The sequence below is a fragment of the Salminus brasiliensis genome, chromosome 14, assembly GCF_030463535.1.
Source record: "Salminus brasiliensis chromosome 14, fSalBra1.hap2, whole genome shotgun sequence".
NCBI lineage: Eukaryota > Metazoa > Chordata > Actinopteri > Characiformes > Bryconidae > Salminus > Salminus brasiliensis.
Genome location: NC_132891.1, coordinates 26,113,842 through 26,137,819, shown reverse-complemented (window position 1 = coordinate 26,137,819; position 23,978 = coordinate 26,113,842). Strand labels below are relative to the sequence as shown.

The following is a 23,978-nucleotide window of genomic DNA, read 5'->3' as shown; positions in this document are numbered from 1 at the left end:
TTGAGAAGATGCTGCAATATTAAGCAGCCGTGCAGTTAAAGCTACACACAAAATTAAAGGCGGTGATGAAAATAAACCTTTGCATGGAAAGTAGATTCTATCCATCATTACATGCCTTCTGTTAATTATATTAATTAATTAATTAATTAATTAATTAATTAAAGCTAAGAAAATGTGTACATTTAATACATACTAAGACCCAATGACTGCACTAACTAGTTAATTGGAGAAAATGGAAGGAAAGCATTGAGCAGTTTATTAAAATATTTAACAAATTAAAAAGTTTCAATAAAAAAAAAGTGACCAACAACACCCAGATAAACTTGTACTTTAAAGGATTTAGCCAGTACTTGTATGAAAGTGATGGCTCAAACCCAGATTGATCAACCACCAAGTGTGTTACATCTCTCAGCTTCAAGCACGTCCTATATTCCCATCACACATCGACATTGGTCATTACATATTAACCTTTAAATAATTAATTGTCTATGGCTACAACCGTCCGTTCTGATAACAAGAGGCTTACATAGTTGTGACTCCACAACAGACACCAGCAACTTCTTGTGGAATTTAAATTAGATGATTTAATTAATGGGAATGATTCATATAAGAAGTTCTGAAATCCTTTATCATTCTCATTTTTAATCACAGGGCAATCTATGTGGAGTCCAGTACACAGTAAATCTAGGTAAGGGTAAATAATGGGTGTGAGGAAGTATTTAAAGTAGGGGTTTCCTTTAAAGCCTTTCAAATGCAATGTGCAGTGTTTACCATTGCTTTTTTGTTGAAAAAATAGACATACAGTGCAGTTCTTCAGAACAAAATATGGATACATAGAGGTTCCGATTAAAACAAGTCAGGGTTGCTCACTGGCTGTGAGAGACAGAAGTTCTGTAAAACAGTACACATAACCTGCAGAAAAGGCTCTTGTCTACAAGTGGAGAAAGAGTGGCCTCCAAATGGACAGAAAGATATGACATATCTGTCCACTGATCTGACTTTAGTCCAGCTCATCCCCTTTTTAGATCATGACATATCTTCGTTTGGCTGCCTTTAGTTTCACTCTTCTTTCTTCTGTCCACAATGCACGAACAGCTCTATTCTAAATCTGGCATTTCTACAGGAGAGTTGGAAGAAAAGCAGTTAGACTGATGAGCACTGCATGGGTGCATCTGAAGACCTGCACACATCTTCAGGGTCTTTTAGGGCATTCAGAAAAAATGAAAACAATGCTAAATTTCCACTATAGCAATGTGAAGAAAATCATATTAATAATAATAATTATAACTTACTCTCATCATCACTATCTGCAGACTCTCCCTAAACATGAATAGTAAAAAGTAAAACAAGCATTAGAACAAGGCATCCAAAAAATCATACTTGAATAGTTCATGAGCAGATAAGAAAATTCATTAGCACCAAACATAACATAAAACAAGATGTTAAAAGAGTATATTAAATTATGTGACTAATTGTTGTATTGACAGGAATGCTGGTTATTACATCATCTGCTCCGTCTAAGTCTGGTAATTCATCCTCTCCTCCCATGCTGTTCATCATCTGCAAACAATAAAATAGGAACAGGAATTAGTCTGGAAAAACACTGGGAAAACTGGGAATAATTCATACAAGAACAGAAATCCTTTATTATTCTAATTTTAATGAAGGGGTTGTCCTCCTGTACAGAGTAACCGAACTCTCACCTCTGAAAAACGATCAAAGTTGGAAAGCTCCTCATCAGAATCATCTTCCCAGTCTTTCCAGTTGTTGAAGTCAACACTTAACCAGTTAGGCTGCAAAGGAAATGTGCATTATTACAAAAGGTATATGACCATGGTGAGCAATATTATGATACTTAAAGATGTACCAAATATCTTTAACATGCATCACAAGGTTTACGTTATTTTAATGTAACATTAAGATAAGTGTCACAAAAAAGGCTACTGAAAACAGACCACAATTATGTTAATTCAATGATTCAGCTTTAGATTATTTCCTGAAATGCCTAGTTGTTCAGTGGTTTTTATTTATTTATTTTATTAATACTAAGGATATGTAAGATATGCATACTGGGATAGATCACAATAACTAGAATATATCATTATATTGCCCACCCCTAAAGCACCACTGTTAATTGTACTATATTGCCCTATATGGAATGATACTGTAAAATGGATATTACTGGAAATTAAATTGTCAGTCCAGGACAATAAATTCAGTGGTTTTGTGTTTGTTCCACTGGGGGGCCCCCAACAGGTACTTTCGTAATTGGTTGTAGTTAGGAATGCTTGGAGAGAAAAAAAACCCAATTTATACACACACACACACACACACACACACACACACACACACACACACACACATTAGATCATCTTTGAGATTTTTTTACTACAACCTGACTGGGCACCACCTGTGGGAAGTTCAGCTGATTGAACATGATTTGTCTATGTCATTGTCTATGTAAGGTTTCACAGCTGACAATGCATACCAGCACAAAAACCAAGAAAACTTTGCACCGATCTACAAAAGTCTTCGGCTCCACTGAAATTTCCCGAGAGCACATATATGGATATCACATTTTTCTTATGGAAGAGGTTTGGAACAACCAGGACTTTCCCGAGAGCTAGCTGCTTTACCAAACTAAATCATCAGGAGAGAAGGGCCTTTGTAAGAGAGGGGACCAGGAACTCAATGGTCCCTCTGGGTGAGCTCCAAAGATCCTGTGTGCAGATGGGTGAAACTTCCAGAAGGTCAACCATCACTGCAGCACTCTACCATCTTTCTGGGGCTTTATGGTAAAGTGGCCAGACAGACGCCTTTCCTCAGTAAAAGAAGCATGAAAGCTTGTCTGGGGTTTGCAAAATAGCACCGAAAGGACTCTCAGACAGTGAGGAACAAGGTTATTTGACCTGATAAAATCAAGGTTTAACTTTTAGAACAATTCTAAGGGTCATATGTAGAGGAAACCAGGCACTGCTCATCACCCACCCAATAACATCCCTACAGTACAGCATGGTGGTGGCGGCAGGTGTTTTTTCAGTGGGACAGGGAAAACTAAGGGAAAGCTAAATGGAGCAAAGTACAGAAATATTCCTAATGAAAACCTGATCCAGAGCGCTTGGGACCTTAGACTGGGCCGAAGGTTCACCTTCCGACAACTCTGTGAATGTCCTTGAGTTTCCAAGCCAGAGCAGAAAACAAACATCTCTGGAGAGACCTGAACTTGGCTGTCCACTGACTGCCCCATCCAACCTGACCGAGCTTGAGAGTGGCAGAAATCCCCAAATCCAGGTGTGAAAACCTTGTGGCATCACAGCCAAAGTGACTGGAGGCTGTATTCGCTGCCAAAAGTGCTGTTATTATTATATGTGAGTATTGAGTAAACGGTCTGAATACTAATATTTCAGTTTTTTTCCTTTTCAATAAATGGCCACAACCTAATGTGAGAAAAATGAAAGTGTGTGGGTATAAAATAATAATAATAAAAAAAAGTAAACAAATAATGAAACATCTGTATGTGTGAAATTAATAATTACATTATTTCTTCTCTCTCACATTCACAGTCTTGTGAAAAACAATACATACCCTCTTTGATGGTTCTACGTATCAGAGCCTCAGATGGACAACACATTACAAATTACGCCATGACATTATTTATTTAACAAAATGCAGAAGCACTGTGTGAAAAATTAAGTGCACCATTACTGCTTTTACAGGAATATCGAGGATAAGTAGCAGCCAGTTGCTTCTAATCATCAAGTGTGACCACCTCTATGAAAGCAGATATTTAGGTCTGGGGGGCATTTAGGTCTGTGTGTGTTAACACAATGACAATGACATTCAAGTGGAAAACATTTAAGACAGTTGACAATTTTTCAATGAGCAAACATCTCAGCAAATTCACCTTAATGTCAGACCATGCAATTCTCAGAGAGGAAAAAAAATGGGTGGAGGAGGGGTAATGCTATGGCGTTGTTTATTAGGGGTTGGCCTAGCCCCCCTTTAGCTTCATGGAAACAGTTTAAGGAAGGCCCTTTTTGTTCCAATGTAACTGTGCCCAAAGCCAGGTCCACAAAGCCTGGGCAATCCTTTACAAAGTGTCTAATTAATGGAAAGGAAAATAATTATGATCACACCTTTCTATTGATTTGTGTATAGTTTCCTAAAATGGCAATACTGACCTTTGCTTTGTCTTTTGTTAGCCTTGGCCAAGGTTTCCCAGATTCTGCTTTCCGTAAACAACACAAGACTGAGCGATCTGTGCGTCTGTGTTTTGACTCCTATTACAAAAACAACAAATAAACATTTCACTCAAATATATGATGTACTGGTCATGTTTTACACTGATTCAAATATGTTGAGGCGTAATTTAAAAAGACACAAACTTACATTTTGATCAATGGCTTCAAAGAGGTCAATTTCATTTAAATGCTTGACATTATCCGTCCCACCAAGGCAACTTTATTATAGACAAAAAAGGAGTTCAGTTTAGAGTCACTGTAGATGTTTCAAGCCACAAGACATTTTTTGAAAGTGGCCTTAATATTCTGTCACTAGAAAATTCTGTCATTACTAGCTATTTGTGCCTCTTTCAAACATGACCAAATTACATAAATACACAAATGACATTACATTCGATTGTAAAACGTTATTTTGATGGCAACCAGCTGATGTTTTTTTTTTTTGATGATAGCTTATGATCATTTATACAAATTAACCATTATAACCTTTTTTATATCATTTATAACCTGTATAAATATATATATATAATCGCCGATCATGATTTTATTTTCATGGTAATGTCACAATAGACTCATCAAGTCTGCACTACACAATTCCTGTGAATAGAATATTTATCATTCAAAACACATTAGGCCTGGGCAATATGGTAAAAAAATACTATATCACAGTACAGATTCTTAAAAACTACTATACAGATATTCTGTCGTACTGAATACAGTAATTTTTATTCAACATCTGCTGCTCTGCATCTAATTAAACCAGTCTAATTACACTGTTAGTAATTAACCTGCAGCTGATCCGTGTTTATTAAGCACTAACAATATCCTCAATATGCTTAGAAAAGCATATTGTCCATCACAATATGATCAAAAAAAATGTCATGCCTTAAATATTAAATCTTTTAATGAATCGATGTCCAGATCCTAATACCATGGGTTTAGTCTCTGTAATTTTAAGAAAGGTGATGCTAACACAATATAAAATGGTCATTTTTAAGAGGTTTGTTACCAAACATAAATCAGCCCAGAATTACACATTTTTTGCAATGTTTACTATGATCTTCCTTCAGTATTAATTAAATATCATATAGCCAGTCTTTTATAACTTGAGCAAGCTAAAGTGGCAAGTCACCAGACAGAACACAAAACAATGCTTCAATGATCACACAACATACTTATTAGTTCATAGAGCAGAGAATTTTAGCACTTTCAGAATTTAAAGCTGTTACTATTTTTCAATAACAGTTTTTTTTTAACCAGTAGCCAATCTAAATGGTTCTTCGAATAAAAGTATTAAACCAATATTGTCATTAACTGTACACACATACCTGAAACCAAATTTTGACTTCTCAAAGTTTACTTTCACATCCTTGCTGTCCTCTACACAGAACTCAATAAAGACGTAGTCCCTTCTGTCGTACCACTTTGCCGTTGCTGGGTGCCTGGTGAAAGATATATGCAGAAATCTAAAGATATACATACAGTCAGGTGCGTAATTATTTGGAAACTGGCAAGGTTTGTAATTTTGCCTGTACACAAACAATCAAGATGTGATAAAAGTGTAGATTTTCAGCTCTAACCCAATTTTTCTAAGTACCATTAAGTACCATTCTTTACATAACCAGTTTTATACAGAGGTGTGGCCTGATCTGGTAGCCATTTGGATCCATTTGCTAATTAGCTCTGACAGGATACAGATCAAACAATGTCAAGAAAAACAGTTAGGAAAGAAAAGGTGAGCATGGGAATAAAAACTGTGCAAAAACTTAGACAACGTTTAAGGAGCTGCTTATTAACTTGCTTATTGACTTGAAATGAAATGGCATAAACCAGCACAAACAAACAAGACCCACGTGAGCTTGCCAGCCTAGCAGGGCACACCACCATCTCTCAAGGTTTGCGATCAAATCTATTGAAGAGGCAGTGCACCATCCAAAATAGGCCTCCAACTGCAGCTAAATGACCCTTTAAAGAGGAAGCACACTGTCTAACATATTGTCATTATATAATATCACTGAAACATCATTGTATTATTATCACACAAATTCCAAACCTGATTTATACCAGGAAAACAACTGTTGCTACACTGTCCAACAACAAATCCCCCCATAAACGAGACAAACCAGATGACTGCCCAACAGAAAAAATAACTTGGCATTATTTCCAGGCTTTCAACTCCCTCAGCTTTCCGTGCTATTGGAAAGCCACACCGATGTTCACTCCAGTTTGACCTCATCCGATCACTTTCTTTCCCCCCAAACCATTTCTACTTCTGTCTTTCTTTAGCTGTGCAAACTCATGACACTAGCTCCTAACCACGAGGTGTGAATTACTACATACGAAATATCTACATATCGAAGTAACGCAAAATTAGGTCCCACTGTTCGGATTACATAAAAAGTAAACTGCATATAATGGTGTTATTTCTGTTCTATGACAGTTTTCCTACAATTTGATAAAATTAAAAATATATACCATCACACTGCTTACAGTACAGTAATATATTGCCAGGTTCTTGACAATACACAGAACTAGCGTGAAGGAGTACACACCCAGACTGTGTGCCATCTATAGGATAAAGGGAACACAAACATGTCAATCATGCCTCAAACTCAACTCTGTAAACCTGAGGTTTACACTGCCCCCTGCCGACTGCAAAAGACATTACCTCAGTGACAGTGACCACACGGTCACAAAACTAGTCTATTTTATACAGCCAAATTTAGTGCATGTCCCCTTAAATGCAAATAAGCCACTGCCACCACCCATCCTAGCAAATGTATGCCTGCAACACAGAGTAGAAGCAAAGTAATCACATAAGCATTATGAATTTGAATGTTATTATTACAACTTTGTTTTTAGGCCAGCGCAAGTTTTACATGGTTGGTGGAGTGGATATTATTTATAGTCCATTTACAATTTTAACTTAGTAAACATCAAAGATGCCCACACATGCGAAACTATGATCAACTATGGATTTTAAAATTCTCTATTCTCTAAATTTCAAATTTTCCATTTAAAAAAAAAAGTGTGATTCCTTTAGGCTCATTTACATTACAAATGCATTTCATAAACAGACTTTCACTGATTTTTTTTTATTAAGCCTAATTACACTTTTTGTAGCCTTAAGATTAAACAAAATCTAAGACAATAAATAAATACATTTAATATTGAGATACATATTTAGCCTTACTAGACAGTGGGAACAGTGGGGTAAAAGCACCTAACTCTAAATTTAGATCTTATTCAATTTAGTTTCACAAAATTGAAACATGCAAGTACCTATAACAGTACAAATTATCTGATTTTTCATTCTTTAAATAAAAAGCACTTTCCGCACAAATGCAAACCCTCAAGTATTCCCTTAAATGTCTGTAACCAATCCAGCTAGTCAATACTGCATTTATCGAAACGACACTCCTCTGTGAATGAACACATCTATTTTAAAGCCTCTGTTGCTAGATTTCAGTGGTTTAGCACTTACTTGTTATCTGTTCTTTGTCTTCGAAAATAAAACATAGCCCAATTTTTTTTTTTGTTAATTTTAAAATATATATATTTTTAAATAAACAATGTGCGTATTTTCTCAGCCTATTTGACACAAGGGCAAGGACATGCTCTACAGGTACAAATGTAACCATTACGCACAATCAGGCTTTTATATTATAAACATGTATATCTACGTTAAATGATATAATAATACATAGATTATTATGTGTGAGATTGTTTCATTTTAACATCACTTATACTGCTGGAACGAAAGTCTTGTGCTCTAAACGAGTATGTGGTTGGTGTGGCGCAACAGACACTGGGGTTCGATTCCCTGTCTGGGTGACTGTGCTGCGCTACACCAATAAGAGTCCTTGGGCAAGACTCCTTGGGCAAGACTCCTCATACTACATCGGTCCACCTCTGTAATACGGGCAACCTTATAAGAGGGTCAGCTAAATGCCATAAAATGTACAAATGTTGACAAGCTATGCTTACCCTAGTCTAAGAGGTTTATTGAAAAGGTAAAAGCAGTTATACAAGGGGGAGAATTATGGATAGAATTATGGATCATTACAAATGTACAGAATGAGCCATGAAAACATGAGAAACCTCATACACGTGTTCTGCGGTGACATTCAAAAGTCAAAATGTGAGGCAAGTCACATTTCTGCAATATAGGCCTCACTCGATTTGTGGTTATAATACTGATATTACGGCTGTGCAAATATCGCCTTTAATTTGGCCTCACATGATGGGAATACCACTAGCTAGTTAACACAGCCTACTTGAGTTAGCGTCTCAATTATCCGTAGCTAGTAACAATAAAATGAAATAGAAACCCCTCATTTATTTCCCCTAACCTACTTATCACTTAGAACTGAACTTAAGACCTGCTGTTTTGGAGAGAGCTATAGGGAACTTCAGCGAAACACACACTAGCTAACTCGTTTAGCCAGCTAGCTAACGCTTGTCCTGGCTATAGCTCCATTCAAACTAGTGGTCACGTGTGGCTAACAGCCTAGCTGGCTTGTGCGAGGTATCTTCTTCCAAAGTTAAATATAGAATAAAAATATATTGCAATAAGCAGAGAATAGGTCGCGTTGTTAGAGTTTACGCATTGTAGTCTTGAGCCTATATTATGTATTTAGCTCGCTAGCCAGCATATTTAATTTATTGGGCTTGTCAAAGTGACAGTGCATAAACATGCGGTTGTCATGATCGGCCAGTAATACGCCTGCAGGAAAATCTGGCAAAATGCAAATAACCATCCCGGTTTTAAAACCATTTCGCGAGAAAACTGCACCAAGATCTAACACACCAGTTAGCTAGCTAGCACTAGGTAAGTTAATCAGCTAACGTGCAATCCGTGGTAGCTAGCTAGACATGGCCAACCTATTCATTTGCACAGGTCTCTTCTTATCGACGACTGTGCAAAGCTAGCTAGCTAGCTTTACTATATCCGGACTTATATTAAGCGACGAGTCTACAGTTTATTACAACAACATTAATAATTAGTCGTTATGAAATGCTGTATGCTCCTGATTACTTTCGGATTTAGAAGGTTTAACTAGGCTACCTTGCATTTGCTAGCTAACATAGCATAGTATAATTAGCTTAGCTTTCCATCCCTCTTCACACGAGTACCGCTCGCTGTTCCTCTCGCCCTACCATGAAGCTCATATGGGACTCTATAACAACTTCAGCTTAATTTTTTTTTTAACTTACATGGCTTTGGCGTATGTAACTTTTATGTTTCCTCTGAATGCAAACTCCTATCTACTGTGTTGTCCTCCTGAGGATCTCGTCTGAATGAATCTGTGGTGGGAGGGAACTACAGCAGTTCCCTGAGAGTTCCTACAAACAGCCTGTCCAGCATGTAGCTAGCTAGCTAGATAATCTGGAGCTTTTCGATACCGCCGCAGTCTGCTGTCAATTTATCTCACCGTTTACACCGAGATACAGATAAATAAAATATAGACGACACTAATTTAGTCTACATGTGCCTCCGCTGTTTCTTTCTAGTTTCTGAACCAGAATTATAATATAAAACGTTGTAAATTAGAAGATTAATCTAGCAAATGAGATTTTATAAAATTAGAAAAATCAGGCTTAATTTTCCATGCGATATGGCAGACGTGCATCACACAAAAGCTGATTTCGGTCATGGGAAGACTCACACGGAGCTTTTATTTTGAAGGTGTTTTTAAGAGGTCATTTTAAATGCTGTGTCGTCGTTGACTTCACAATTTCAAGGACGCTTGACATGTAGCTAGCTGGCTATTAACGGGTCTCCGCGACAGTTGTATTTATTTCTTAAATTAATAAGGCATCTGTGAATTATTAACAGTGGGTAGTAATTCGCTGTAGGCTAAAGCTATGAAAGCCGCTGACATCCGGATCATTTCGCCAGATGGACCGTCTGCTTAACGCTTAGCTAGCTTTACTGTGTCCCCGACCGGCAGATGTGTGAGAGAAACCGGACCAGAGAAAAACCAATAACCGATTGAGTTCATATCTAAAAGGTAGTCTTTAAATATTTATTTTAACCGATTTCTCGCAAAGACATGACTGGTGACATTAATCCACTCGGTCGATGCCATTAGACATTAGACAGCGTTTGTGCTGCAGGATGAGACGTTAGGGAGATCTAGCAGTGCTATATGAAAACAGTGCTGTCGAGATGGTAGAATACCATGAGAATTTACAGAGCTCCGAAAGTTGCTCAGATGGACCGTCTTACGAATCACCCCCGCCTCCTCTTCTGCCGGGCCGGGAGTGTCCTCGGCTCCAGAGAAGCAACGTATGCTCCCGTGCATACTTCGTCGTAGTAATGGTTTTCTTCCACCTGTACATAATAAATATAATAGCTTTGCTGCTGTATGTGCACTATAACACTGGGGCCGGGGAGGTTTCGAACAGCGAGCCAAACCTCCCTGACAGAAGCCCGAGTGTAACGCTCCCTCCTCCGGCACCCAGCGATCCCCACGATTCAGGACACCACTTTCGTCTAACACGCTTGGAGGGTATACGGGTAAATATATGCATATTGCCATAGGCCAGTGACTGTCCTACTGTAAAGAAATTGTCTTTCCCTTACTGCAAATGTAGGTAAACAGCCAAGAGATGCATTATTAATTGTTATTATTATTGTTATTAATTATTATTAATAATATTGTAATAATTATTACATAATAAATATAATTTATTATCATTGTCATTACCAGTTACACATGGAATAAAAATCTGTCACCCTGACAAGCTTTGAATGATAAAACTTTAGATACCCAACATGTATTGGCTGCTTGACCACATTTAGGAACGGGGACACTAAATCTGTGAACTGTAAGATTGCATGCAACTAAATGTGTATTCTGTTCAGTCACCAAATGTGTCTCTTTCCTACTTAGGTGGGTCATATGCAAACTGTGTCCCTCACTCCTGACCGGTCACACAAATTGCGGACCCTCAGTCTGAAGCCACTATTATTCGGTGAGATATCTAATGTTAACTCAATTTCAAAGGCAAAGGACAGACTCCTATAACACAAGACTCTCTCACACACACAAGCCATTTTATAATATCTATGTTCAAGACTACAAATATAAAGCATATATTGTTCATTATTTACACGCAAAGGCACTATTCGGCACAGTTTGTAAACGCCTTCCACTTTGCTGTGGCATTCTCATCCACTCATCTGTTCACTTCCTTCACTTCCCCTCCATGTCCTGCCGCTCTTCTGGTCAGCTTTCTAACCCCTACACCGATGGCGTTTCCATTTCCGCGCAGCCTGGTTGAGTTGTCGCTGGTGTTTACTCCAGCTGAAAGCCTTGTTAACCAGTAGCCTTTCGCCTGTCACAGTCCCCGTCAGTAGGAAGGTGGCACCCTGAGGGTGATGGCGGCTAAGGTTGCCCACACAGGTGGCGTCTCGCTCCAGCCACAGGGCCAGCCTGCCCCTCATCTCTCCTCCCAGCAGTGGGCCATGCTTAAGAACCTCCAGTCGAGAACCCAGGGAGAACTTGGCCAGAGCTGAGCTGCTGGAGTTGGACTGCGATAGGCGTACTTTGACCGCTGAAACAAAGGCAGAGAGAAGAATGAGGTCGAGAATAGGTTTTGTTTTGTTTTTTTCCCAAATTAGGTGAAACATCCTGTGAAATATGCGAGTAGACTATATTAATGTTCATATTCAAAAACACAGATTCATTAACATGGAGTATTTGGGCATATTGTAGGGTATGGGCTGCTTTGCAATGTTTAAAATCTATGTTTTACTACAATGGGTTTAGGGAAATTAACATTTGCGCTGTATTTAATAAACCATTGACAATATTTCCCCTAAATTCCAATGAAAAATAGTGCTATTTAAAGCATTTAGAGCATTGTTCATTGAAGTGTATAAGTGAGCACTCACCAAAGTCACTTTTGCAGAACAGCTCTAGCAGCTCCTTGGCTGACGTGGTCTCTTCTAACTGACAGTCTGTGCAGCTGGCTTGTGGCACTGCTGAATCAAAAGAACAGTTGCAGCAGTTAGAAATGAAGAGAGGAAATCCCTTTTTTAAATTATTATTATTATTATTTTTATCCAGAATGCTGAGTGTGCGCTGAGAGATGGTGATGATGTGAGCTTACCTCTGCGTCCATTGTTTGTACTGTTTGGCATGTGTGTGACTGAGGAGATGCACATCAGGTGGTCTTTGGGGAACTGGTCGCAGTGTAGGATTCTGGGCCAGGGGTAACCATAGCAGTTCATGATGGGAGCACAGCTGTCCTGTACGGACTCGCACAAACTCCGACATGGAGAAATGATCCTTAAGAAAAAAGATAATGAATGAAAATAGAAAGATTTAATTTATGCTAGAAATGAGAAAAGAAAAAGAGAAGGTTTGCGGCAGAAGGCACTGCAACTCATACATTTATACCAAGTTCAATTTTGGTCAGTTGCTGGCTCTTGTCTCTCTGTAGTTTCTGACTAGTTGCGCACAGTAATTGGATTTGGAGCAGAAGATGTAGTTCAGAGTTATTTATAGCCACACTATAAGTAAAAGATTGGGGAAAAGTGTGTGCTAAGAGCCTGGATATGCAAGTCTCACCTGCACATAGATTCTGCAATGAATCAGACAAGCCACAATCCAAGCGACACTTTTGTTTCTGTGCCACAGAATCATTGTCTTAATCTTCTGTTAGGATTCTGGACAGCATTTGTGACCTCTCTGACCTGACCAGCTGTACTTAAATCTGACATTTAGTGTTGGATGTTTTTCCTTCATTGCTTTTACATTTGCCTTGTAGCTCCAAAAAACACATTAAGAATATTTAAAGGTAAAAAAATATAGATATATTTTTACTGAACTCTAAAGCCAAAAAAAGTAGGTGACTTACCTCTCGAGACACACAGGGGCGAAGAGCGAGCAAAGGAAGATGCGAGCATGTGGGTGGCACTCGCGAGCAAGCAGGGGAAGCCAGCTGGTGCTCTGTTGTACGGCTTCAGCGGGTGACTCGTGGCCCAGCAGGTTGGGTATACGCATGGTGTTGTAGCCTAGCCCCTGGCACAGAGCCATGTTGGAAGGGATAGGGATACAACGAGATGAGCCCTGTGGCTCCCAGTGCCCGTCAGGCATGGCCCATGAGCTCTGGCCTAGCAGAAGCAGCAGCAAAACAGGCATGCATACAGTCATAGTCCTGATGGATGTCTTTGGAAAGCAGGTTTCTGTGGGCCACTGGTCCAGGGAAGTGTCAAAGCAGAGCAACGATGGGGGTATTTATACATCACATTGGAGGCCCACTGAAGGCGGGTCTTGTGATACTTGAGATTTGGAGTGTGTGTGTGTGTGTGTGTGTGTGTGTGTGTGTGTGTGTGTGTGTGTGTGTGTGCTGGTCCTTCTGTTTCTCTGCTGAAGATATTAAGTACTTCGTTACACATCTACATTTTTCAAGTTCACAAAATTATATTGCAAAAAAACTGACCACAATAGTAGTGGCTGATCAGTGTAAATGTAAATACGAGTTTCTATGTGAACTACAACAGCAGCTCCAATACACCATGGGGGGGAAAACTGTTGACTAGATAAAACAAAATATGGAAAGCATCAAGATTAATTGAATGTGATTTTAACCAGTAGTATTTTTCTTTATACCACCTTTAACCCTGTGGCAGTGACTTTGACTTCAAGCAACTCTTAATTTTGTTTATATAGTAGTTGTCTACATTCAATGTCTTTAATGTTCAATATAACCCTCTGTTATCAAGCAATAGATAGGCCAGAGGTGTGAGATTTGGTGATTTTGTTTGCATGTGTGTGTGCGCGTTAAATTGCTTGTCTGCTTGGAGGAGGTAGAGAAGTTGTTCTTCACCTGCTGGGATCATGTCGCTGTTTCTACCCTAAAAGTGGCCCACACTTCCTCTCCTGTCACTTTCCAGGAAGCCTTCATCCCCTCCAACTCTTATCCCATTGAACAAGGAAGCAGAGAGGAACCATGTCACCCCTTGTATGTTTAGGCCAGCCATGCAGAAAACTGTGTGTGTGTGTATGTGTGTATCTACACTTTGTTGTAGAAATTGTCTGCACTGGAACATAACAATGACTGTGGAGACTGAAACTCAATTCTGTGTAAGCAATTTGACACTGCCCACACTCTATTGTAGAGAGACAATGGACCCCACCGGAAACCATTAATGCCCTAGTCTCATTAACACTGTTGATGGCAGTGGTCCCAAAAGAGGGATGGGGGGTGTTGGTGGGAGATTGGGAGGATTCATTATCCTCATATCCAAAATCACTTAATGGTCTCTGTTCACACTCTCCTCTATGCTGTCAGTGTAAAGAGTAAGGATCAGTCAGAATTAGATAAGGCAGGTATGTGTGAAATACGGCCCAGTTTACGCCCCTTTTTCTTTGTTCATAAATAAATGGCAAATATTTAGTCAGTAGAGACTGGTGGTAATTTAATTTAAAACTTAATTCAGAACCTCGTTTCAGTGTTCTGTATTTTCATTCATGAGCACAATCTCGTTTGAGAACTGATTACATTAACACTCGTCTGCATGGGGGACAGAGTGTGAAAGAATCTGAAGATTAATCCTGGATGTGTGGATGTGATCCTTTAATCTCAGCCTAATCTCTTATTCTTCTCTTTCATGCTGTTTGTATGGCAGAATTCTCGTAGAGAAATTACCACCATGATAGGCAGAAGCACACAAAGAACTGAAATGAACTAAAGAATCTCTTTTAATGAGCTTTATTATTAAAAGTGGCATTTACATCCCCTCCTCTGTGTCCACCTTAACTTAGTATATACACACGTGGACAAAATTGTTGGTATCCCTCGGTTAATAAAAGAAAGACCCACAATGGTCACAGAAATAACTTGAATCTTACATATAATAGTAATAAACAGTAATAATAAATAGAATTTCTGTGAAAATGAACGAATGAAAATCCGACATTAATTTTAAACCTTGTTTCAACAGAATTATTTAAAAAAATAAACTCATGAAACAGGCCAAAAATGATGGTACCCTTAACTTAATATTTTGTTGCACAACCTTTTGAGGCAATCACTGCAATCAAACGAATCCTGTAACTGTCAATGAGACTTCTGCACCTCTCAGCAGGTATTTTGGCCCACTCCTCATTAACTGCTCCAGTTGTCTTAGGTTTAAAGGGTGCCTTTTCCAGATGGTATGTTTCAGCTCCTTCCAAAGATGCTTAATAGGATCTAGGATAATAGAATATTTATTTAGGTCAGGGCTCATAGAAGGCCACTTCAGAATAGTCCAATGTTTTTCTCCTTTGCCATTCCTGGGTGTTTTTAGCTGTGTGTTTTGGGTCATTATCCTGTTGCAAGACCCATGACCTGTGACTGAGACCAAGCTTTCTGACACTGGGCAGCACATTTCTCTCTAGGATCCCTTGATAGTCTTGAGATTTCATTGTACCCTGCACAGATTTATGACACCCTGTGCCATATGGAGCAAAGCAGCCCCAGAACATAACAGAGCCTCCTCCATGTTTCACAGAAGGGACAGTGTTCTTTTCTTGATATGCTGCATTTTTCCGTCTGTGAACATAGAGCTAATGTACCTTGGCAAAAAGTTCCATCTGTCCATAGGACATTCTCCCAGATTTGTTTTCAACAATGGTGTCCTCCTTCGTCGTCTCCCATGAAGTCCACTTTGGCTCAAACAACGACGGATGGTGCGATCTGACACTGATGTTCCTTGAGCTTGAACTTCACCTTTAATCTCTTTAGAAGTTTTTTTTTGGCTCTTTTGTTACCATTTGTATTATCTATCTCTTTGATTTGTCATCAATTCTCCTTCTGCGGCCACATCCAAGGAGGTTGGCTACAGTCCCATGGATCTTAAATTTCTGAATTTCTAATATGTGCAACCATAGTCACAGGAACATCAAGCTGCTTGGAGATGGTTTTATAACCTTTACCTTTAACATGCTTGTCTATAATTTTCTTTCTAATCACCTGAGACAACTCTTTCCTTCGCTTCCTCTGGTCCATGTTGAGTGGGGTACACACCATGTCATCAAACAGCACAGTGACTACCTGTAGCCCTATATATAGGCCCACTGACTGATTACAAGATGTAACCTGTGCTGCTAATTAGTGGACACCCCTTGATTTAAAATGTCCCTTTGGTCACATTATTTTCAGGGGTACCATCATTTTTGTCCAAGCCTGTTTCATGAGTTTATTTTTTAAAATAATTCTGTTGAATCATGGTTCAAAATCAATGTCATATTTTCATTTGTTCATAGAATTTTTATTTATTATTCCTTTTGTCAGATTCAAGTTATTTCTGTGACCATTGTGGGTTTTTCTTTCATTAACTGAGGGGGACCAACAATTTGGTCCTCGTGTGTATATTGTAATTTATTTAACTACAGGAACATTGATCTAATAAGTTTAGTTAGTGAACTGTTTTCATCCCGGCTGTGACTTAAACGTGCAGAAACTCCTGTACACTTATCAGCACGACTCACACAGTGCCACTGTTGCTGCAGCATCACGGTCACTTCTGAGCTGAGCATGGTCCACTGTCCCATTAATATCCGGTGGTCCCCTGGTGGCCCCGTTCCACTGATTGATGGTATAGAGCGGTACACCCATAGGGTAGAAGCAATATATATAAACGTACTAAGCTGCCAACTTCTGTGTAGATCATAGATCACACTTGCTCTGTGATATGAACCAATTGTCTTTATTTTGTGGTGTTCTGCTGCTCAGAGATTCCCGGGTTTCTGAGCCCAGAGGAATGTGGGGTGGTAATGCAGCTGGCGCAGTTAAAGGGCCTCACTGGCAGCCCACAGCCGGTGCCCGCAGACAGCCAGGAGGAGCAGCTGACTCAGGATGAGCTCTTCAGTCTACTGGACCTCAACCAGGACGGCTTGCTGCAGAGAGAGGAGGTCAGTCTCACACAGCCTCTGTCTAAGGGCAGCTGTTTATTTTGCAGGAATTTATAGGGAGCAGCGCTTCTTTCGTGGGTGTCAGCAATGCAGTTCATGTCATTATATTATGTTATAATAATGTGCTTAAAACATGTCATACAGTGTATAGATAAAATAGAGCTACATATGTTAAGTTCACATCTAGCTAACTAGGTGCAAGGGAAAACCATAAGAACAAGCAGTTAGTGAAATGGTTAACCTCATCATTTCACAAGTTGCCTATGTTAAACTTCATGCACACAAATTAGCTTTTGTATGAAGTGTTATGCAGGAATATTACATGCTGCATAAAGGTTGTACTAACTAATTAACTAATTTATGTCAATGTTGTTGTTTAAGTTGAAACACAGTGAAACGATAGAAATGACACTGGCCCAGTTTAACCAATTTGTGTTAACCAAAGAGCTTTTTTTGTTTTTGCTTTTTTATTTACAGATTTTGGGTCTGTCTCTCTCAAAGGATGGATCTTGGCTGGGCTCATACAACTTGTGGGAAATTCACATGGGTCTCGAAAGAAACCCTGCGGGTAAATAGAGTGATTGTGTGTAGGTCTATCAGTATGAGTGTGTGTGTCAGTAAGTGTTTGGTCCAAAGCGACAACATTACACCCACCATTTTCTTTTTTCTTTTTTTTTCTCAAAAGCTTCCGGATAGATCCTATCATCACTCATTAAAATCTCATTATTATGAGGGGTCACACTGGATCCCCCCAACCCTCACACACATCCGCTGCACCCCCACTCCCAAACATACACACGCACGAAGGTACGGCCCTTCTTCTGTTGTCTGGCCAGTGTCCTGCTGTGGTTTGGTTCCGGAGGGGAAAGAGTGAACACATTCACTGACCCAGAACTAACCCAGACAAAGAGAGAGATTGTATTGTTACTCTCTGTTCATTTAATATTTTAATATGATCATTGCCTCAGTTGTTACTTTAATGCACTTAAAATACATCAGCAGCTATGTTTAAAGCAGTGAAGCCAATGAGAGTACATTTTCTCTACATTTTTTTTTTATTTTTTACATTTAATCCTTAAGAAGTGCATTCTCCATCAAGTGAAGAAGGATTACTCAGTCAAAACTTCTCTGAACTCTAAAAATGATGGCAGCAAATTGGTCAGAATTATTAGACTAGGAGATAGTCAAATTGAAATTGTCACAGTGAAATGTGTAAGATAGCTGAATCTGTATGAGAGCACTACAGAAGAATGACGAGTCCTAAGCCAAGTTACATTTTCTTAGCTACCGACATCTTCAAAATTTGATTGAAAAAGACTGTACAGATTTTCTAAAATATACAGCATCATTACAGTTTGTTAAAAGTCCAATCCAATGTACAAGATGATGTCATCCTCATCCTGTAACACTGCACTGACTACTTCCAGTGTTCTACTTCCAGCTCATCTGAAGGGATAGCTTATGGCACTTAAACCTCTTTGACATGCAGTGGCTAGAAGATGGCTCTCTTACTGACTTGAACCTTTACCAGAATTTTGTGTGTGTGTGTGTAGGAGTGCTTTCACTGCAGGAGTTCAGGCAGGTGAGTGGTGGTGTTTTTCGGCATGGAGGTCCTGGGCAGGGCTTGTATGGACAAAACCAAATTAGGCAGAAAAGCACACAGACTCGACTGTACCTGGGAGAAGGCAGTCACCACCTATTGAAGAGCATCAGGAACAGGTATACTCAGACATGCACTTTAACTGTATGAGGCTTAAGAGGTTTGTGCCATTTAAAATTCAGTTAACTTCACAGATAAAGGCTTTCTTTCTTTCTACACCCCCAGGGTGACTCGTTTAACTCGACTCCCATCTTCGTTGGTCGATCTCAGCGAGCCACTGGAGGTGGTTCGCTACGAGCAGGGTGGATACAGTCACGCCCATCACGACAGCAGTCCCTCCCATCCTGACAGCTGTTGTGCACATACACATCTGGCTGCAAACAGTTCTGCTCCCAATCAAATATCGTGCAGGTGTGTTTGACATCAGCATTTGGTACATTCTAACACATTTTACACACCCTGCTGGTGTTGTAATGGGAAGCCAATAGAAGGAGAGCATTCAGCATGTTTCTGATGCACTGTATGTCCTCAATGAAGGAAAAGGTCACCCTTATTTACATGCATTTACAGTTTCTTAGACTGCTTGATCTGACACAATTGTGTGCCTTATCCTCAAATGTGTATCTGTCTAAACTTCCTAATCATTTGGACTGTTAAAAAGGTCTGAATTCCAGTTCACGTTAAAGATTACATGTTGACAATTCAACTTGAATTATTATTTAAGTACAATGAATCCAGTGTGTACAATTGTCACTGAAATTATTTCGTTTTATTGTTAAGATTGAAATCATTCATTTGGGTAATAGCAGTGATTTAGTTAAACTGTGACTAGAAGTTAAGTTGAGATTTATTAATTATAACAGCAAAAATGTGGGATTTTTAAAAAAGTTTCTAGAAACCGGACACTCACCACTACTAAAAGCACACATTTGGACCAAAGGACTTCATAAAGTCAAGAGGTTGAAATTTTACTGACAGTAATAGCACTGAAACATTTAAGCAGCTATTAAATCAAGGTGGAATCTCACAGTTGGTAAATCAGAAAAGCTTAATGAGCATTTTCCTTTGAGACTAGTTTACCAAGGCTATCAAGCCTTGAGGTTAGCTTACCAAGGCTAGCATAGGCTAGCTACCTATATTTTTTCCTCAACAGGTTTCTGTAACCATATGTAGTAATTATTTATTTAACATTTTGAAGACAATTAGAACGTTCTTTTGCTTGTTTTTTGATTGGGAATATTCCAAAATGTTCCATAAAAGTGCAAAGTTCCCATGGAAAGTTACCGGTTATTTACTGGAAGGTTTTCAGAACTTTTCCAACCCTGTGTGTGTTTGGGGGCAGCGGGGGGACTTGACCAAATCACTGAATGTGTGATTAAAGCTCTAGATTTGAACCACTAAGCAAATCGATGTCCAAAGTCTTTGGCTGGGTCAGCTATGTTGCTTATCAAGTCTTTTGTCATACTCACTGTATACACAAGGGGGCGCTTCAGAAAATGCTTTTAATTGACTAACTTTATCTTCATTTATTGTGAAAATAAATGTTGCCCACTGACACACTAACGTATGATTCATAATTACATTTTTAAGTGAGATGTAGTTTGTATTATTGAAAATATTGCCCCCCCTCTTTTTTTTTTTTTTTTTTGCATTTTTATTTTTTTCATTATTATTGACAGATATTTGACCGTGCTGCTGTTCCTGAATTCGGTGGATGGAGGTGGGGAAAGTAGCTTCCCTATGGCTGACAACAGGACTTATGAGGAAGAGGTGAGCCACGTCCGCTCTCTGTTTCCATAGCGATACAGGGAACTGAGCTGTGTTGTCATAGCAACCAAAGAAAGGGCCAGGAAGATAAGGCTTGCGTTGTTTGTGATATTGACTGCATAAAGGTTCACATGTATGGCTCAATCATTATGGTGGAAAAGGTTTAGCATGTGCAGAACGTGCAATGTGGCATCACGCTAGTTCAACGTTACAATTAATACAATTTCAGATGAGCCTGTGAGAATGTGCACAGGCTACGATCACCATTAATGCAGTGAGTGTGAACTGGGTTCATCATGAATATTTGGCAGACATTTATACTTTTACCACACTTCCCTGAATCTTTATAATGATTTTTATGTTTATTAAGCATTGCAACATAGTATACAATGACTGCCTTGCCTCTGTTTTTAAGCTTAATTGAAATTACCTTAATCAAGTTCCTGGCGATACATATTCCATAGAGGCATTTATTGAATATTTAAAGTATTTTTATGTCTAAATAGTAAGTGTGACTTGGGGCGGAGTAACAAAAAAGGCTCAGATGCATTTTAACACACCCCAGAACTACACATGCTGTTTTAACTTTTATAGTGGCCTGCTTGAAAAGTTTGATGAGCTCTGTTCTAATTGGTTAATTTATGTCACCACAGGGGCATACACACAAGCCACATAACATTGTTGTTAGCACTATAACAAGAACATCGTAATTATTTTTGCAATTATTCATGATTTTTATCGGCCCGTATTTCTATCCCCACTGTCCTCTGAGGTGAGGGATGCTTTCCCTGAGTGAAGGATAGGTTTTCAACTAGGGCGGATACCCACCACTTTCCTTGCTTTAGCTTGAGCTCACAGAGTTTGGGTTATGCTTTTCAGTGCCATCTGGGAAAGAGACCGTCATGAGGTCGGGTTTGCATAGAAACCTGTTTAACGATACCTATCAGAAGTCAATAAGTAAGGCCATTGTGTTATACCACATCACAGGTTTGAATAGAGCTTGAAAGGTATTGACTAGTGAGCTGAGAGTATGTACATTTTGGGGGTGTAAATAAAACAAGCCAAGACTGTTACATAAGTATTGTCCATTTTTTTTTAATGAGCATATTTTAAAGCTCTCAAAAAGGACACAGCAGTGTCATGTTCACAATATTTGATGTACCGTCACCTATTTCAAGGAAAGTACAGTTTTTCATTCTAGAGCACCATTAAATAGCGAGATCATGTGTATTAGATTGGGGTCAGAAATAAATCCTGTATGGGGGGCTACTCTCTAGGAACAAGGTTAGAGATTCCTTACATAGATCAACAAAATGTTAAGGGGGGGGGTCATCCATTTTGAAACCAGCACATCTCAAAGCCCTGTCTTGAAAAAACATTGTGTGTGTGTGTGTGTGTGCATGTGTTTCAGGCCTTAGGTGACCTCTTTCAGCAGTACTGTACCAAAGGAAATCTGAAGATTAAGCCTGTAGCTGGAACGGCCCTGCTGTGGTATAACCACCTCTCGGATGGAAATGGTTACTATTACTTTATTAACATACTCATATTTTCTTCTTACATAATTTGTGTTTTCACTTTTTGCTATTGCTGTTTTACTTGGGTCGTAGTGGCAGTAGGTTGCCTTGTCAGACGTAATGTACAACCTCCTAGGTTATTCCAGATTCATTATCCTATTTTTGTTGTGTTCAAAGTACAAGATACAAAATGAAAAGCTGTAAATATGAATTTTACTTTGAACATGTTTCTGGGTTCAGTGCCCTTGCAGTGTAACAGAACACTTGGTAAAGGTATTGTAACAACTGTAGTGAAGTTGTTCCATAACATACTCAAGGACTGACGAATGCCAAACTGAATTAAAACTCGCAGAATGTAGGATATTTTGCACAGGTTATGTCCGATTCTTAACAAAGTTTACTAGAACATTTACAGTGACTCCTCTGTTCTCCATATTTATATCTATTTAATCCAGTCTGCACTGTTCTTTACTGCTGCACTTAGCACTTTACTTTAAATATACAACTCTGCACATGTTTGTTAAGTTTGTGTCTGTGCGTGTATGTCACTGTGTGTGTGTGTGTGTGTGTGTGTGTGTGTGTGTTTGTTTGTTACTTCTGTAATGTCAGTTATCGTGCACTATAAGCTACTACAAAACAAATTCCTTGTATGTGTAAGCATACTTGCCCAATAAAGTCCGATTCTGATTCTGAACATGTTGGGACGTTCTACAGTAGACTGACAAGTTGATCGAGATGATTTGAAAGGCATTCCAAATATTTTGGGATTTGTAGGTCGGTTTGTTGCATTTTTTTTTCATTCTTGGTGTTCCAACAAATTTGTGTAAATAATCAAAGCTTGATTCATTGTCTCTTTAATTGATATGTGGATATATGGTGTGGGTGTAAGCATGTGTCATCAAATTAGCCTCACACTCTCTCTGTCCTCTTAGGGTGGGTAGGAGAACAGGATGAGTTCTCTCTCAATGGTGACTGCATGGTCACCCGAGGCTCTAAATGGATAGGCAACATCTGGATCAATGTCGACCCTGAACATCAACGCCAGGAGCGATACGAGCGCTTGGTCTCTGGGCAACCTCTGAAGTCAGAAGAGCTGGGGACACACGGACACGGTGACCTCCACCAGGATTTATGAGCATTACAACTTTCCACCAAAACTAGGATAGTTTTGTGCTGGTCACGTTTGTGCTAAGATTGTTCTTTGTTCTGTTTATTTTTTTTTTTTTTTTTTTTTAATATAGAAACCAAAATACACATTTTTATCACCATCCAAAGCTGGCCTCAGGTCATCTGTAATGGCCAACTAAGCTAATGGCACCTTTTGTTATGTAGTGGTGCTGATACGTTGCACATCATTTTTAAATGGATTAAAGATTTCTGAAAGAGGAAAAACACTTAGTACTGAATAAACCTCAAAGTAAATGCTGAAATACTATTGAAAGCAATTCCTTGATTTCAAGTTTATTAATTTGAGGAAAATATTTATTGACTGTTGCATATCTATTGTTATTTATTTATTTATTTATTTATTTGTTTGTTCAGTGAATTTTATTTAAATGCAAATTATTTGCACATATTGTATATTTCCTATGATTATGTACATGCTGCACTTTGTCCGTTTACTTTATTACAACAGATGAGGTATACCTGTATTTATCCGGTTAACGTTATGCTCTAATTAAGATTTTAAATGGTTAATAAATAATAAAAACAACTCGATCGTTCTTGAGTGTCTTAAGTTTGTAAAGGTACTCACAGCTCAGGTGTGGAACTTCAAGGCAGAATTACACTTCACAAATCTCACCATCCCACCTGAGCCTAAAGTAGATTCTCCACAAGGTGGCACCAAAGCAGAAAATACAGCTTACAAACTCATTTGGGCTTTTCGAGGTGCCTGTAATGATGATGGTCATTTTACAACTCTTACAACTGCCAGTTGAGACAG

At 38.9% G+C, this 23,978-nt stretch overlaps 3 protein-coding genes across 3 annotated transcripts; 1 reads left to right on the top strand and 2 right to left on the bottom strand.

The window, feature by feature from the left end:
- Positions 1–233: 233 nt before the first annotated feature.
- ptges3b (prostaglandin E synthase 3b (cytosolic)) lies at positions 234–9,590 on the bottom strand. The gene is made up of 8 exons (XM_072696599.1): positions 9,459–9,590; positions 5,570–5,683; positions 4,390–4,459; positions 4,182–4,280; positions 1,704–1,793; positions 1,504–1,560; positions 1,293–1,320; positions 234–1,117 (listed from the first exon to the last, which is right to left on the bottom strand). Coding segments are annotated over exons 1-8 (480 nt in total). The 5' UTR covers positions 9,461–9,590; the 3' UTR covers positions 234–1,097.
- On the top strand, positions 9,544–23,283 carry p4htma (prolyl 4-hydroxylase, transmembrane a). The gene is made up of 9 exons (XM_072696597.1): positions 9,544–10,764; positions 11,141–11,222; positions 16,974–17,152; positions 17,630–17,720; positions 18,706–18,871; positions 18,978–19,163; positions 20,432–20,522; positions 21,931–22,036; positions 22,966–23,283. The coding sequence occupies exons 1-9, from the start codon at positions 10,414–10,416 to the stop codon at positions 23,166–23,168; spliced, it is 1,455 nt and encodes a 484-aa protein (XP_072552698.1). The 5' UTR covers positions 9,544–10,413; the 3' UTR covers positions 23,169–23,283.
- Positions 11,469–13,408, bottom strand: LOC140576902 (secreted frizzled-related protein 5). Its single transcript, XM_072696598.1, has 4 exons — positions 13,113–13,408; positions 12,363–12,541; positions 12,145–12,234; positions 11,469–11,804 (listed from the first exon to the last, which is right to left on the bottom strand). Exons 1-4 carry the CDS (start codon positions 13,406–13,408, stop codon positions 11,485–11,487), a joined length of 885 nt encoding a protein of 294 aa, XP_072552699.1. The 3' UTR covers positions 11,469–11,484.
- Positions 23,284–23,978: the final 695 nt, after the last annotated feature.